The sequence below is a fragment of the Bufo bufo genome, chromosome 10 (assembly GCF_905171765.1).
Source record: "Bufo bufo chromosome 10, aBufBuf1.1, whole genome shotgun sequence".
In the NCBI taxonomy this organism is placed as follows: Eukaryota; Metazoa; Chordata; class Amphibia; order Anura; family Bufonidae; genus Bufo; species Bufo bufo.
In genome coordinates, this window is record NC_053398.1 from 83,205,611 (window position 1) to 83,221,340 (window position 15,730).

The following is a 15,730-nucleotide window of genomic DNA, read 5'->3' on the forward strand; positions in this document are numbered from 1 at the left end:
TGCTAACAGAATATGAAAGCTGTAGATATTAAACTTTAATTTAACACTTGCAAATCTGGAAAATACTGTTTTTGAAAAAAATAGTGTTTTTAAAACCCCAGAAAATGATGGGTGTATTTCTACCTTAAATTGCACACTGACTAATCCAGATGTTGTAGTTTGCCCCCCAAAAAATGGTGATTTGCAATGTCCCAAAAGCTCAGATGCAGTGCTAGTGCACTGAGCTTGCATAAAATGGTCGCCGCCGCGCCACCTACCTAACTAACAGAATTCTAAAAGTTAGTATTTTTTGGTCAATGAGCTCAGGGCAGGGTAAAATGATAGTGCCCTGCACCCACACAACTATTTGTCTGTAGATCGCTGAGTTAGATTCTCTCCTATTCTCTCCCTGAAATCACAAGTCCAGCAGCATCCTCTCCCTACACTTGTAACAGCAGAGTGACGTGCAGCGCTATGTGACTCAAGCTTATATAGAGCCTGGGTCACATGCTGCTCTGGCGAATCACAGCCATGCCATTAGTAGGCATGGCTGTGATGGCCTCTTGGGGCAAGTAGTATGACGCTTGTTGATTGGCTGCTGTGCAGCCTTTCAAAAAGCGCCAAGAAACCGCCGAACACCAAACCCGAACCCGAACTTTTACGGAAATGTTCGGGTCCGGGGTCCAAAAATCCTAAAGTTCGGGTTCACTCAACCCTAATTATTATATAAAATGAGAATGCTTGAACTGGGAAAAAATGTCTGTAGATTGGGTCACTGTCACTAGTGGGGTACCACAGAGGTCAGTATTGGGCCCTATTCTCTTCAACATATTTATTAATGTAGAAGGCTTGCACAGTAAAATATCAAATTTTGCAGATGACACTAAACCGTGTAAAGTAATAAACACTGAAGAGGACAGTATACTGCTACAGATGGATCTAGATAGATTGGAGGCTTGGGCAGAGAAATGGCAGATGAGGCTTAACACTGACAAATGTAAAGTTATGCACATGGGAAGGAATAATGCAAGTCACCAGTACATACTAAATGGTAAAACACTGGGTAACACCGACATGGAAAAGGACCTAGGAATTTTAGTAGACAGAAATCTAAACTGTAGAAACCAGTGTCAGGCAGCTGCTGCCAAGGCCAATAAGATAATGGGTTGCATCAAAAAGAGTATAGATGGATGCAACATAGTCCTGCCACTTTACAAATCCTTAGTCAGACCACACAGAGTATTGTGTACAGTTCTGTGCTCCTGTGATCAAGAAAGATATATCAGAGATAGTGAGAGTTTAGAGGAGGGCACCTAAAGTTATAACTAGAATGGTGGACTACAGTGTCCAGAAAGATTATCAAAAATAGGGTTATTCAGTTTAGAAAAAAGACAACTGAGAGGGGATCTAATAACTATGTACTGTATAAATAAATAAATCAGGGGTCAGTACAGAGATCTCTCCCATCATCTATTTATATCCAGTGCTGTGATGAGGGGACATCCTCTAAGTCTAGAGGAAAGAAGGTTTCTAAACATAGAAGATGATTCTTTACTGTAAGAGCAGTGAGACTATGGAACCCTCTGCCAGAGGAGTTGGTGAACTCACTAAAAGATTTTAAGAGGGGTCTGGATATATTTCTGGAGTGTAATACAGGTTATAGTTACTAGATTCCTGGGGAAGGGTCATTGGTCCAGGGAGTTATTTTGATTGCCTGATTGGAGTAAACTATGTTACTATGCAACAACTCTGATTGATAGGACAATTGATAACATTCACAAAAGCCTATGTTACCCTCCTCTTGTCATCTGTACAGTTATACACAGAGTATAGTACTTAATTCTCTCTTCTTCGTGCAGACTGTCAACAGGAACTAGAGAAACTATATTGGTCTTTTTTGTTTTTGAAGCTGACAATCTAAGCTTTAAAAGAAGACCAAAATATTGTGGTATTAACTGCCACAAAACCAGGGTTATAGCCTTCAGAATCTGAGTCGGGACTGATAGCTACAGGTTTATGCAGCTGGCTGTATGACAGTACCTCACTAGCTGCATTGTAGCCCAAGGTAGAGCCCTCATAAGCACCCTCCCCTTCCCCTCCCTTCTACTCGGTTGCAGATATATGATACAAAATTCTACAGTAAAAATCTATACCAAATATGCCACAGGAAAACATGGCCCTATAGTGTTTTAGAGCAGCATATTGCGTGAAATGTACTTATTTAAAAATGTGTAATATAATTCACAGGGAAATGTAAAAATGACTCCACAAGTTGACAGAAAATTGGTCTTTCTACAGAATTTTAGCAAGAGGGCCTTGCTGTGTTTAGCACTGAAACTAAGACTTTCAATGAACTTGTTATAAAATATATTAATGAACTGATTATTATGGTATTCATGATTTGGACCTAACCTGGGTAAGGTTATTTAACATATTTATTGACAGATGCCCGAACAGGCGATGAAACCTATCTTGACCCAGGTTAAAATTAATACTTCACTTTTATTACTGCATAAACTTAAATTTGAATGTGAGCAAGTGCAATTTTTAATTTTTATTAACAAACCAAAAAATGTTAAAAATACAGTCGCCACTCCACTGGTGGATACGAGTGTTGGTCAGTAAGGGGGGCAAGGAGATGTGCACTACCTCCCACCCTTTCACTTTAAATGCAAAGTGCTGCCGTGTCACTTTTTGCAGAGCTATTGCTGACTGAATTAGGTTGACAAACCAAGCATATTAGGCAGTGGGAACCAGTGTGCGTCAACCCACTGTCAAATTAGCACAACTAGCAATCACATGTGCTTTCAGACTAACATGTAGCCTTATGGCAGTTAACCCTGCAAACAGAGATAGGCACTGTTTAAATGCCGTATCTGTCTTAGGCTCATTGATGAACCAAGCACTTGAATACAGTCCAGCCGGACTATCATTAGCTAATTCACAGTGGAGTGGAGAGCTGCGTATTAAAAACTAAAACTGCCCCCCGACATGTTTCACCAGAATTCTGGCTTCTTCAGGGGAAAATGGGCAGCAATGAGTGTCCCCATCCAACTGGAAGATTAAATACTCAGTGTCGGAATTGACAGGACTAGAGTCCTATCACATTCAAGGCAAAGTAATCGATCAACCAATTGTGTTAGATACCAAACACCCACAGAGGGGATGATACACCAATCCCGATCGTCTTCTGTATTTGCCATCAGTGACGCGCTGCGCACTAGGTACCTGCGTGAACACTTAGAGCAAGAAAGCTCATATTGTGAGAACTGCGCTTGCGCTGCGCTAGGCGCTGCGCCATGTCGGAGATCGCGGCAAACCGCAGGTCAATTCAGACCTGCGGTTTGCTGCGATTTCTGCAGTTTCTGATCCCCGCGGTCCCTGACCGCGGGGATCAGAAACTTTAGTATTTCTAAAATATATCTGTATCCCCCCCCCTGCACCCCTGCATGATTTTAGCCCGGTGGGAGGTGCAGGGGGAGGGTTGCGGGCAGTGCGTGCGGTGCGGGAGGCGGGCGGTGCGGCAGACGGGATCGCGATCCCCCGCCCGCCTCCCCTTGAATAATCGTTGGCGTCTAGTGGGTATACCAGGGTGCCAGCACATTGCTGGCACCCTGGTATAAACGGCTGACATCTGCGATGCGATGTCAGCCGTTTAACCCTTTCCATACAGCGGTCCGTACGGACCGCTGTATGGAAAAGGTTAACAGCTCAGGGAGCTCCCTCCCTCTCCCATCGGGGGGCTGCTGTGCCTTTGCAGCCCGCCGATGGAGAGGGAGAGAGCCCCCAGACAGCCCCCCGACAGATCCCTTCCTTACCCTTCCCCGTCTGCGCAGTTCTGGCCAGTACTGAGCAGACGGGGAAGGTTCCCATGGCAACAGGACGCCTCTCAGGCATCCTGCTGTCCATGGTGCTGAACAGATCTGTGCTAAAAGGCATAGATCTGTTCAGACAAAGTGTAAAATACAGTACAGTACAATATATATTGTACTGTACTGTATTATACAGACATCAGACCCACTGGATCTTCAAGAACCAAGTGGGTCTGGGTCCAAAAAAAAGTGAATAAAAGTGAAAATAAAGTAAAAATCAAAAAACACATTTATCACTGATTAAAAATGAAAAAAATAAAATTCCCTACACATGTTTGGTATCGCCGCGTCCGTAACGACCTGATCTATAAAACGGTCATGTTACTTTACCCGAACGGTGAACGCCATAAAAATAAAAAATAAAAAACTATGATGAAATTGAAATTTTGCCCACCTTACTTTCCAAAAAAGGTAATAAAAGTGATCAAAAAAGTCGCATGTACGCCCAAATTGTAACAATCAAACCGTCATCTCATCCTGCAAAAATCATACCCTACCCAAAATAATCGCCCAAAAACTGAAAAAACTATGGCTCTTAGACTATGGAAACACTAAAACATGATTTTTTTTTGTTTCAAAAATGAAATTATTGTGTAAAACTTACATAAATAAAAAAAAAGTATACATATTAGGTATCGCCGCGTCCGTATCAACCGGCTCTATAAAAATATCACATGATCTAACCCCTCAGATGACCACCGTAAAAAAAATAAAAATAAAAACGGTGTAAAAAAAGCCATTTTTTGTAATCTTACATCACAAAAAGTGTAATAGCAAGCAATCAAAAAGTCATATGCACCCCAAAATAGATGCCAATCAAACCGTCATCTCATCCCGCAAAAAATGAGACCCTACTTAAGATAATCCCCTAAAAACTGAAAAAACTATGGCTCTTAGACTATGGAGACACTAAAACATTTTTTTTTGTTTTAAAAATGAAATCATTGTGTAAAACTTACATAAATAAAAAAAATTGTATACATATTAGGTATCGCCGCGTCCGTGACAACCTGCTCTATAAAATTACCACATGATCTAACCTGTCAGATGAATGTTGTAAATAGCAACAAAAAAAAAACGCTGCTAAAAAAGCTATTTCTTGTTACCTTGCCGCACAAAAAGTGTAATATAGAGCAACCAAAAATCATATGTACCCTAAACTAGTACCAACAAAACTGCCAACCTATCCCGTAGTTTCTAAAATGGGGTCACTTTTTTGGAGTTTCTACTCTAGGGGTGCATCAGGGGGGCTTCAAATGGGACATGGTATAGAAAAAAACTGTCTAGCAAAACCTGCCTTCCAAAAACCACATGGCATTCCTTTCCTTCTGCGCCCTGCCGTGTGCCCGTACAGCAGTTTACGACCACATATGGGGTGTTTCTGTAAACTACAGAATCAGGGCCATAAATAATGAGTTTTGTTTGGCTGTTAACCTTTGCTTTGTTACTGGAAAAAAAATATTAAAATGGAAAATCTGCCAAAAAAGTTAAATTTTGAAATTGTATCTCTATTTTCCATTAAATCTTGTGCAACACCTAAAGGGTTAACAAAGTTTGTAAAATCAGTTTTGAATACCTTGAGGGGTGTAGTTTCTTAGATGGGGTCACTTTTATGGAGTTTATAATCTAGGGGTGCATCAGGGGGGCTTCAAATGGGACATGGTGTCAAAAAAACTGTCCAGCAAAATCAGCCCTCCAAAAACCAAACGGCGCACCTTTCACTCTACGCCCTACTGTGTGCCCGTACAGTAGTTTACGGCCACATATGGTGTGTTTCTGTAAACTACAGAATCAGGGCCATAAATAATGAGTTTTGTTTGGCTGTTAACCCTTGCTTTGTAACTGGAAAAAAATATTAAAATGGAAAATCTGCCAAAAAAGTGAAATTTAGAAATTGTATCTCTATTTTCTATTAAATCTTGTGCAACACCTAAAGGGTTAACAAAGTTTGTAAAATCAGTTTTGAATACCTTGAGGGGTCTAGTTTCTTAGATGGGGTCACTTTTATGGAGTTTCTACTCTAGGGGTGCATCAGGGGGGCTTCAAATAGAACATGGTGTCAAAAAAACAGTCCAGCAAAATCAGCCCTCCAAAAACCAAACGGCGCACCTTTCACTCTACGCCCCGCTGTGTGGCCGTACAGTAGTTTACGGCCACATATGGGGTGTTTCTGTAAACAGCAGAGTCAGGGCAATAAAGATACAGTCTTGTTTGGCTGTTAACCCTTGCTTTGTTAGTGGAAAAAATGGGTTAAAATGGAAAATTAGGCAAAAAAAATGAAATTCTCAAATTTCATCGCCATTTGCCAATAACTCTTGTGCAACACCTAAAGGGTTAACGACGTATGTAAAATCAGTTTTGAATACCTTGAGGGGTGTAGTTTCTTAGATGGGGTCACTTTTAGGGAGTTTCTCCTCTAGGGGTGCATCAGGGGGCTTCAAATGGGACATGGTGTAAATAAACCAGTCCATAAAAATCAGCCTTCCAAAAACCAAACGGCGCACATTTCACTCTACGCCCCGCTGTGTGGCCGTACAGTGGTTTACAGCCACATATTGGGTGTTTCTGTAAACGGCAGAGTCAGGGCAATAAAGATACAGTCTTGTTTGGCTGTTAACCCTTGCTTTATTAGTGGAAAAAATGGGTTAAAATGAAAAATTAGACAAAAAAATGAAATTCTCTAATTTCCTCCCCATTTGCCAATAACTCTTGTGCAACACCTAAAGGGTTAACAACGTATGCAAAATCAGTTTTGAATACCCTGAGGGGTGTAGTTTCTTAGATGGGGTCATTTTTGGGTGGTTTCTATTATGTAAGCCTCGCAAAGTGACTTGAGACCTGAACTGGTCCCTAGAAATTTAGTTTTTGAAAAATTCTGAAAAATTTCAAGATTTGCTTCTAAACTTCTAAGCCTTATAACATCCCTAAAAATTAAAATATCATTCCCAACATAATTCAAACATGAAGTAGACATATGGGGAATGTAAAGTCATCACAATTTTTGGGGGTATTACTATGTATTACAGAAGTAGAGAAACTGAAACTTTGAAATTTGCTAATTTTTCCAAATTTTTTGTAAATTAGGTATTTTTTTGTGCAAAAAAAAAAAATTTTTTTGACTTCATTTTACCAGTGTCATGAAGTACAATATGTGATGAAAAAACATTCTCAGAATGGCCTGGATAAGTCAAAGCGTTTTAAAGTTATTAGCACTTAAAGTGACACTGGTCAGATTTGCAAAAAATGGCCTGGTCCTAAGGTGAAAAAAGGCTGTGTCCTTAAGGGGTTAAAGAGGGGTCCTGCGCGGACGGCAGCTGCGCTAACACTTAGAGCAAGAAGCTCCTATGGTTAGAACTACGCATGTGCTGCGCAGCACAGTGATGCGCATTGACTCTACCCAATAAGTGTGCTGCGCAGAAAGGATCTGCGCCTGGACTTTAAAAGAGACGAACAGTAGGTAGGCACATAGTTATTCGTCCGTTATGCTAAAGACTACTGTGCACACACTTAGAGACACCAGAGCCCTAAAAATCCAATGACATGGCCCTTACTACATTAGGTATTGTGAGCGGGAACTAGATTGTATTATAATGGTGCATCATCTGCAATACCAATTGGGAGTGAACATAATGCCACTCCAGTTGCATAGTTAGAAGGATGGCATTAACAATTGGAATAACGGTACATTTTAATTTTGCCAGTAAGATGTATACATATTTTTATTTATAAGTTGGCACTGTATATTCCAACTAGAGACGTTATTACTAATCAACACAGTACTTGAGGTACGCAATAGTTTTTGGCTCAATAAGTGTACAGTCATATAAGTGTCATTTAACACTTTGAAGTTAGAAAAATTGAAAACAAACAAACTAATCTACTCCTTCATTCTCAAAGAAAAGCAGTGAAGGCAAAGCCTTCATTAAGCCCTTTTGGATTTAGACTATCAAGGCGGTAGATCCACCTAGTCTCTTCTTGCAATAAAATGGCATCCAGATCACCCTTTCTTACACCTAGTTTTTTTTTGCAAATTCCCCAGAATTTAAGCACCCTATGGTCTCCACCATGATAGGCCCTTACATGCCTGGAAATTGACGTGTCCGCCTTAGTGTTGATGCTACTTAGATGTTGGCAGATCCTTCTCCTAAACTCTTGGGAGTCGGGACGTCTTACCAATGTAGATCTTAGGGCACGAGCATTGAATGGCATATACGATGCCTTTAGTCTTACAGTTGATATATTGCCTTATATTATATTCTTTATTATCCACAAGATTGACAAAAGATCGACATCTTTTCACAAGGGGGCAGAAAACACAATCTCCACAGGGGTAAGTGGATTAGATGTTAGCCAGGTGGTTTTAGGCGGCGTGGGACGATAGAAACTATGGACCAGTGTATCCTTTAAATTTCTACCTCGACGGTAGGTTACACTAGGATTCTGCGTGATAACTGCCCTCAAGTCATTGTCTGCCCACAAAACATGCCAATGTTTCTTCAAAATTTGAAAAATCCGATTAGTTTGGGCATCAAAGGTCCCAATACATCTAAAGACGTGTGCCTTAGGATCTTTAGGTGTGGCATTTAGCAGTTCCATCCGATTAATGTTACTTGCCCTGGCATAGGCTTGATGTAACACCTTTTTGGGGTATCCTCTTGCTCGAAAATGATCATACAGTATCTTACTCTCTTTGGCAAAGCTAGCATCATCTGAACAATTCCTGTGGGCTCTGATATATTGTCCCACAGGTATACAATTTTTGAGCGGTCTCGGGTGGTAGCTGCTCCACTGCAATAGATTATTTGTTGCTATGGTTTGCGATGAATCTCAGTCTGGATGCGGCCATCAGGGTCCAGGATAAGTTTGAGATCCAGAAATGTGATAGTGTTCTCATGGAACTCAGAGGTAAATGTCATACCAATAGAGTTGGTATTAAGTGCCGAAACGAACTGGTGAAACTTATCAGTGGTGCCTTCCCAAAGAATTAGTACATCATCGATATATCTACCCCAGAAAAGTATGTGCTGAGTGAAACAAGAGAGATCATGTGTAAAAACAATAGTGTCCTCCCACCACCCTAAGAAAAGATTAGCGTAATTTGGTGCACACTTACTTCCCATAGAGGTGCCGACTGACTGTAAATAATAATGACCGTCGAAAAGAAAATAATTATGCGTGAGTAGAAATTTAAGAAGAGTCAAAAGAAACTCATTATGTGCACAGAATTGAGTGCTCTTAGTTTGGTTTGGGTTCTTAGAGTGCTCTTAGAGTGTTCTTTGGTTTGTTAATAAAAATTTAAAATTGCACTTGCTCACATTCAAATTTTAGTTTATGCAATAATAAAAGTGAAGTATTAATTTTAACCTGGGTCAAGATAGGTTTCATCGCCTGTTCGGGCATCTGTCAATAAATATGAACTGATTATTACTCACAAAAGTCATATTACAAAGCAGTATATAGTACAAAGCAAAAATAAACTTACCCACTGTATCTCTTCTTGTACAGTAAATCCATTGTAATCACATAATGCGGCATATGTTTCAGAAAAGCCTCCTAAAACAAAAACGGGACATACTGTAGAGTATTCATTAAGAACTTACTTTATTACTACAGTAGACCACAAAGACATTAGAATGGTGTAACCTAAAATGCTGTTACTTTAATATAACAACTGTCTAAGACCTCAAGCATACGGGTAAAGCAATGCTTCATACAACCCTTTTCTACTGTGGCTTCACATGGTAGAACATGATGACACCTGGGCCTAACCAGTGGTTCAAATTCATATCAAAATAATAAATGTAACATTTTTATAGTGCCATGGAGAAAGCTAGGGTTACATGACAACATGAACATCACAAATTTGTTGCATTGTGAGATGGCATCTTATGATGTCAATGGTATCTTGTTGTGACCGTAGACCTACCACAACCACAACACAAACATTATTGTAAAAATCTAATCCTGTTTGATTTCTGGAACCAGGTTCAAGCCCTATGTGACTTTGCCATAATAGATCACAATGCAACTACAACTGCAACTTGTCTGTGATCTCTCTGTGATTTGGCTGTTTTTTACAAAAGGAGAATAAACTGTGAAAGGATATGTGTAAGAGCTGTACATGTTGTATGTTAAGTACTGCACAGTAAGGGTACCGTATGTCCTCACAGGGCATAAAAGCTGCAGATTTTCCAATGTGGATTGTTGCTCCACATACAGTGTCTCCAGCCTCTTACATTACCAGTAATGAGGATGAGATTTTTCCTTGTCCTCTATACATAAACATAATTTTTCAACATAAACTATTTGAACGTATTACGTCAGTTCATATGTGACTGCGCCATAAAAAACAATGGCTGCACAACTTGTGATTTGCACAAATGAAGATCAGCGTGCACGGATTCATTTTTTGTTGTCTGAGGGTGTGTCTGGTACTGATATTTATTGAAGACTTTGTGCAAAATATGGAGGTTCTCTTTCTTGGGAGATACCTCTTTGAACAATATGGAGAAAGTGTTTTTTTTTGTAAAGAAACATGTAAGAATATCTAGAGAAGATCAAGGAAGGTCACACAAGTATCAGCCATGAAGAAGGAGCTGGACAACACTGAGTGTGCACATGAACTGATTCTGTTTGACAGACTAGTGCGAGTGAATTATATGGCAAATCATTTGAAAATCAGCTACATACACATCTGATGAAGAGGTGAAAACAAGGATGCAGAGTGAGGATAATTTTTGACATTGCACTATACCACATACCTTGTTCTGTATGTTTGGACATTGCTAAATACTACTTCTCTTTTCCTGTATGCTTGGTGTAATTTTCAGTATTTGCTCTTTTATATAGATATATTGTGGCAGAGTGTCTGGAGAAGTGGTGGATGGGGTGTAAATTTGTCCAAGGTTAATCACTATGATGTTTTACTAAAAGCAACCAGGGTATGTGAATGACAGAGATCTGTGCAGTTGTCTCTGTATTAGGGTTTCTTGACAACCCGCTTTCAGGGCCTGTATTACTGGAGTAGGGAGAGAAGGGTGGGCCCTCACATTCAACCGGTCTTGGGCTGCCCATACTAATAAGTCTACAGTAGAGATGGCCTTACTGTTCACCCGGTGATCGTTTCGCAGGGAACTTTGCTCATTCGCTGTTCCCCGGGACAAACAGGGACAAACTCTATTGGAAAAACTAATTGCAACTGGTGTGCTATACCAGTTGCCCCCAAAAAAATCTGATTGAGGCAGGAGTATGATATACCTATGGTATAATTTCTATATAGTGCATTTGTATAGTGCAGCATTTGTGTGCGGTTCTACTGAAATAACGCAGCTGTACAAAGGGACAAATGCCATTGAAACAACTAATTGCAACTGGTGTGATATAACAGTTGCCCTAAAAAAAAAAACTGATTGAGGCAGGGGTGCGATATACCTAGAATATAATTTCTATGTAGTGCAGTGCAGCATTTGTGTGCGTTTCTGCTGAGATATCGCAGCTATACAGAGGCACAAACGCCATTGGAACAACTAATTGCAACTGGTGTAAATAACAGTTGCCCCCCAAAAAATCGGATTAAGGCAGGGGTGTGATATACTGTACCTATAATATAATTTCTAAATAGTGCATTTGTATAGTGCAGCATTTGTGTGCGGTTCTGTTAAGATGCTGCAGCTATACAGAGGCACAAACGCCATTGGAACAACTAATTGCGACTGGTGTGATATACCAGTTTCCCCAAAAAAAACGGATTAAGGGGTTCTATATACCTGATTCCACAAATACTGCTCTTCTCTACAGACTTTGGCACAGGGTAATTTTGAATATGACAGGCAGAGGAAGAGGCAGGCTATTCCACAGGAGTGGTAGGGGTCTGGTAGATGCACCAGGCCGGAGCCTAAGTGGGAAGTTGGAGAAGGTGCGTGCGATTACGTCAAAGGATGCACCAGAGTTGGTTAAGTGGCTCACTCAGCCTTCTGTTCTGCACCCTCCTCTTCAACTGTATCTGCACCCTCCTCACTCTCTGCTGTGTGCACTCCCAAAGACACCACCACCACCATAGCCCCTCCACTCGAGTCAGAGGAATTATTTTCCCATTAATTCCCAGTTCTTACCAATGCGCAGCCATTCTTGGTATCGGATGAGGAAGACGAGGTAGCAACGACCGCCACCCAGCGGTCTGACGACAGTACCCAGATCAACCCATCGAGGGTGGTTCCCGCTGTTACTGCCTACTCCACGATCTGTAATGTCAGTGGTGGTGAAGGTGACGATGATGACATGTCGATGGAGGTCACGTGGGTGGCCACAAGAGAGGAAGAGGAGAGGAATTCAGAAGGAGAGACGGAGCAGCAGACAGGGAGGAGAAGGAGGAGAAGTAGGCAGAACTCGCAGTGCACAGGAGGCAAAAAGCAGACTGCAAATGTATCTGGAGTGAGCCATCCACCATGCACGGTCACATCTTGCGCTCCCAGGACGCCAGCACATGGCTCTGCAGTGTGGGCTTTTTTTAACTTATCAGCTGCTGATAATAGTGTTGCCCTCTGCATCACCGAGCCCAGTAGGAGCAATTCCATGAGAACCCACAAAGCCACACTCCTGGTGCTCCACGTCCTGCCTCTTCTCCTTCTCCTCTCTCCACCCATTTGTCTTCCACTCCACCTTTCACCGTACTGTCGTCGTATTCATCTGGCACAAGGCAGGCTTCCGTGGCCCAAATGTTTGAGCGTAAAAAAAATGATGACTAGTGTTGGGCTCGAATATTCAAATACAAATATTATTTGCGAATATCGGCACTTTGAGAATTCGCGAATATTTAGAATATAGTGATATACATTCGTAATTTCGAATATTCTAGATTTTTTTTTCAACAGTAACCTCCCTTCTTGCTTGTGGGCCAATGAGAATGCTGCAATGTCTTTGTCTGAGCTTAGCAACATTCCTAGCAACCAATAGGAAAGTTGCCTACCCCATACTATATAAGAACCTCCCCAGCAGCCCTTGTATGCAGTATTTTGCAGATCTGAGAGAGACAGCAGTGTTATTCCTGTGCTCTCTGCTTTACTGTGTCATTGCATTAGATAGTTAGTTAGCATATATACACTGCTCAAAAAAATAAAGGGAACACAAAAATAACACATCCTAGATCTGAGTTAATTAAATATTCTTCTGAAATACTTTGTTCTTTACATAGTTGAATGTGCTGACAACAAAATTACACAAAAATAAAAAAATGGAAATCAAATGTTTCAACCCATGGAGGTCTGGATTTGGAGTCACACTCAAAATTAAAGTGGAAAAACACACTACAGGCTGATCCAACTTTGATGTAATGTCTTTTAAACAAGTCAAAATGAGCCTCAGTAGTGTGTGTGGCCTCCACGTGCCTGTATGAACTCCCTACAATGTCTGTGCATGCTCCTGATGAGGTGGCGGACAGTCTCCTGACTGAGGGATCTCCTCCCAGACCTGGACTAAAGCATCTGCCAACTCCTGGACAGTCTGTGGTGCAACGTGACGTTGGTGGATAGAGCGAGACATGATGTCCCAGATGTGCTCAATTGGATTCAGGTCTGGGGAACGGGCGGGCCAGTCCATAGCATCAATGCCTTCGTCTTGCAGGAACTGCTGACACACTCCAGCCACATGAGGTCTAGCATTGTCTTGCATTAGGAGGAACCCAGGGCCAACCGCACCAGCATATGATCTCACAAGGGGTCTGAGGATCTCATCTCGGTACCTAATGGCAGTCAGGCTACCTCTGGCGAGCACATGGAGGGCTGTGCGGCCCTCCAAAGAAATGCCACCCCACACCATTACTGACCCAATGCCAAACCGGTCATGCCGGAGAATGTTGCAGGCAGCAGAACGTTCTCCACGGCGTCTCCAGACTCTGTCACGTCTGTCACATGTGCTCAGTGTGAACCTGCTTTCATCTGTGAAGAGCACAGGGCGCCAGTGGCGAATTTGCCAATCTTGGTGTTCTCTGGCAAATGCCAAACGTCCTGCACGGTGTTGGGTTGTAAGCACAACCCCCACCTGTGGACGTAGGGCCCTCATATCACCCTCATGGAGTCTATTTCTGACCGTTTGAGCAGACACATGCACATTTGTGGCCAGCTGGAGGTCATTTTGCAGGGCTCTGGCAGTGCTCCTCCTGTTCCTCCTTGCACAAAGGCGGAGGTAGCGATCCTGTTGCTGGGTTGTTGCCCTCCTACGGCCTCCTCCACGTCTCCTGATGTACTGGCCTGTCTCCTGGTAGCGCCTCCATGCTCTGGACACTACGCTGACAGACACAGCAAACCTTCTTGCCACAGCTCGCATTGATGTGCCATCCTGGATAAGCTGCACTACCTGAGCCACTTGTGTGGGTTGTAGACTCCGTCTCATGCTACCACTAGAGTGAAAGCACCGCCAGCATTCAAAAGTAACCAAAACATCAGCCAGGAAGCATAGGAACTGAGAAGTGGTCTGTGGCCAACACCTGCAGAACCACTCCTTTATTGGGGGTGTCTTGCTAATTGCCTATAATTTCCACCTGTTGTCTATCCCATTTGCACAACATCATGTGAAATTGATTGTCATTCAGTGTTGCTTCCTAAGTGGACAGTTTGATTTCACAAAAGTGTGATTGACTTGGAGTTACATTTTGTTGTTTAAGTGTTCCCTTTATTTTTTTGAGCAGTGTATATACATCAGGAGACGTGGAGGGCAACAACCCAGCAGCAGGACCGCTACCTCCGCCTTTGTGCAAGGAGGAACAGGAGGAGCACTGCCAGAGCCCTGCAAAATGACCTCCAGCTGGCCGCAAATGTGCATGTGTCTGCTCAAACGGTCAGAAACACACTCCATGAGGGTGATATGAGGGCCCGACGTCCACAGGTGGGGGTTGGGCTTACAGCCCAACACCGTGCAGGACGTTTGGCATTTGCCAGAGAACACCAAGATTGGCAAATTCGCCACTGGCGCCCTGTGCGCTTCACAGATGAAAGCAGGTTCACACTGAGCACATGTGACAGACGCGACAGAGTCTGGAGACGCCGTGGAGAATGTTCTGCTGCCTGCAAAATCCTCCAGCATGACCGGTTTGGCATTGGGTCAGTAATGGTGTGGGGTGGCATTTCTTTGGAGGGCCGCACAGCCCTCCATGTGCTCGCCAGATGTAGCCTGACTGCCATTAGGTACCGAGATGAGATCCTCAGACCCATTGTGAGACCATATGCTGGTGCGGTTGGCTCTGGGTTCCTCCTAATGCAAGACAATGCTAGACCTCATGTGGCTGGAGTGTGTCAGCAGTTCCTGCAAGAATAAGGCATTGATGCTATGGACTGGTCCGCCCGTTCCCCAGACCTGAATCCAATTGAGCACATCTGGGACATCATGTCTCGCTCTATCCACCAACGTCACGTTGCACCACAGACTGTCCAGGAGTTGGCAGATGCTTTAGTCCAGGTCTGGGAGGAGATCCCTCAGGAGACCGTCCGCCACCTCATCAGGAGCATGCACAGGCATTGTAGGGAGGTCATACAGGCACGTGGAGGCCACACACACTACTGAGCCTCATTTTGACTTGTTTTAAGGACATTACATCAAAGTTGGATCAGCCTGTAGTGTGTTTTTCCACTTTAATTTTGAGTGTGACTCCAAATCCAGACCTCCATGGGTTGAAAAATTTGATTTCCATTTTTTTATTTTTGTGTGATTTTGTTGTCAGCACATTCAACTATGTAAAGAACAAAGTATTTCAGAAGAATATTTAATTAACTCAGATCTAGGATGTGTTATTTTTGTGTTCCCTTTATTTTTTTGAGCAGTGTGTATATATATATATATATATATATAATACATATTATTTTATTTATAATTTTTTTTGCTTAAATTTG

At 42.3% G+C, this 15,730-nt stretch overlaps 1 protein-coding gene across 2 annotated transcripts in view; it reads right to left on the reverse strand.

The window, feature by feature from the left end:
* Positions 1–15,730, reverse strand: part of LOC120980842 (capping protein, Arp2/3 and myosin-I linker protein 3-like) — a 1,329,972-nt gene that overhangs the window by 946,898 nt on the left and 367,344 nt on the right. For both annotated transcript variants that reach the window (XM_040410169.1, XM_040410170.1), the window contains one exon: positions 9,334–9,404. In XM_040410169.1, coding sequence (XP_040266103.1) covers positions 9,334–9,404 — 71 coding nt within the window. The remainder of the gene's footprint in view (positions 1–9,333; positions 9,405–15,730) is intronic.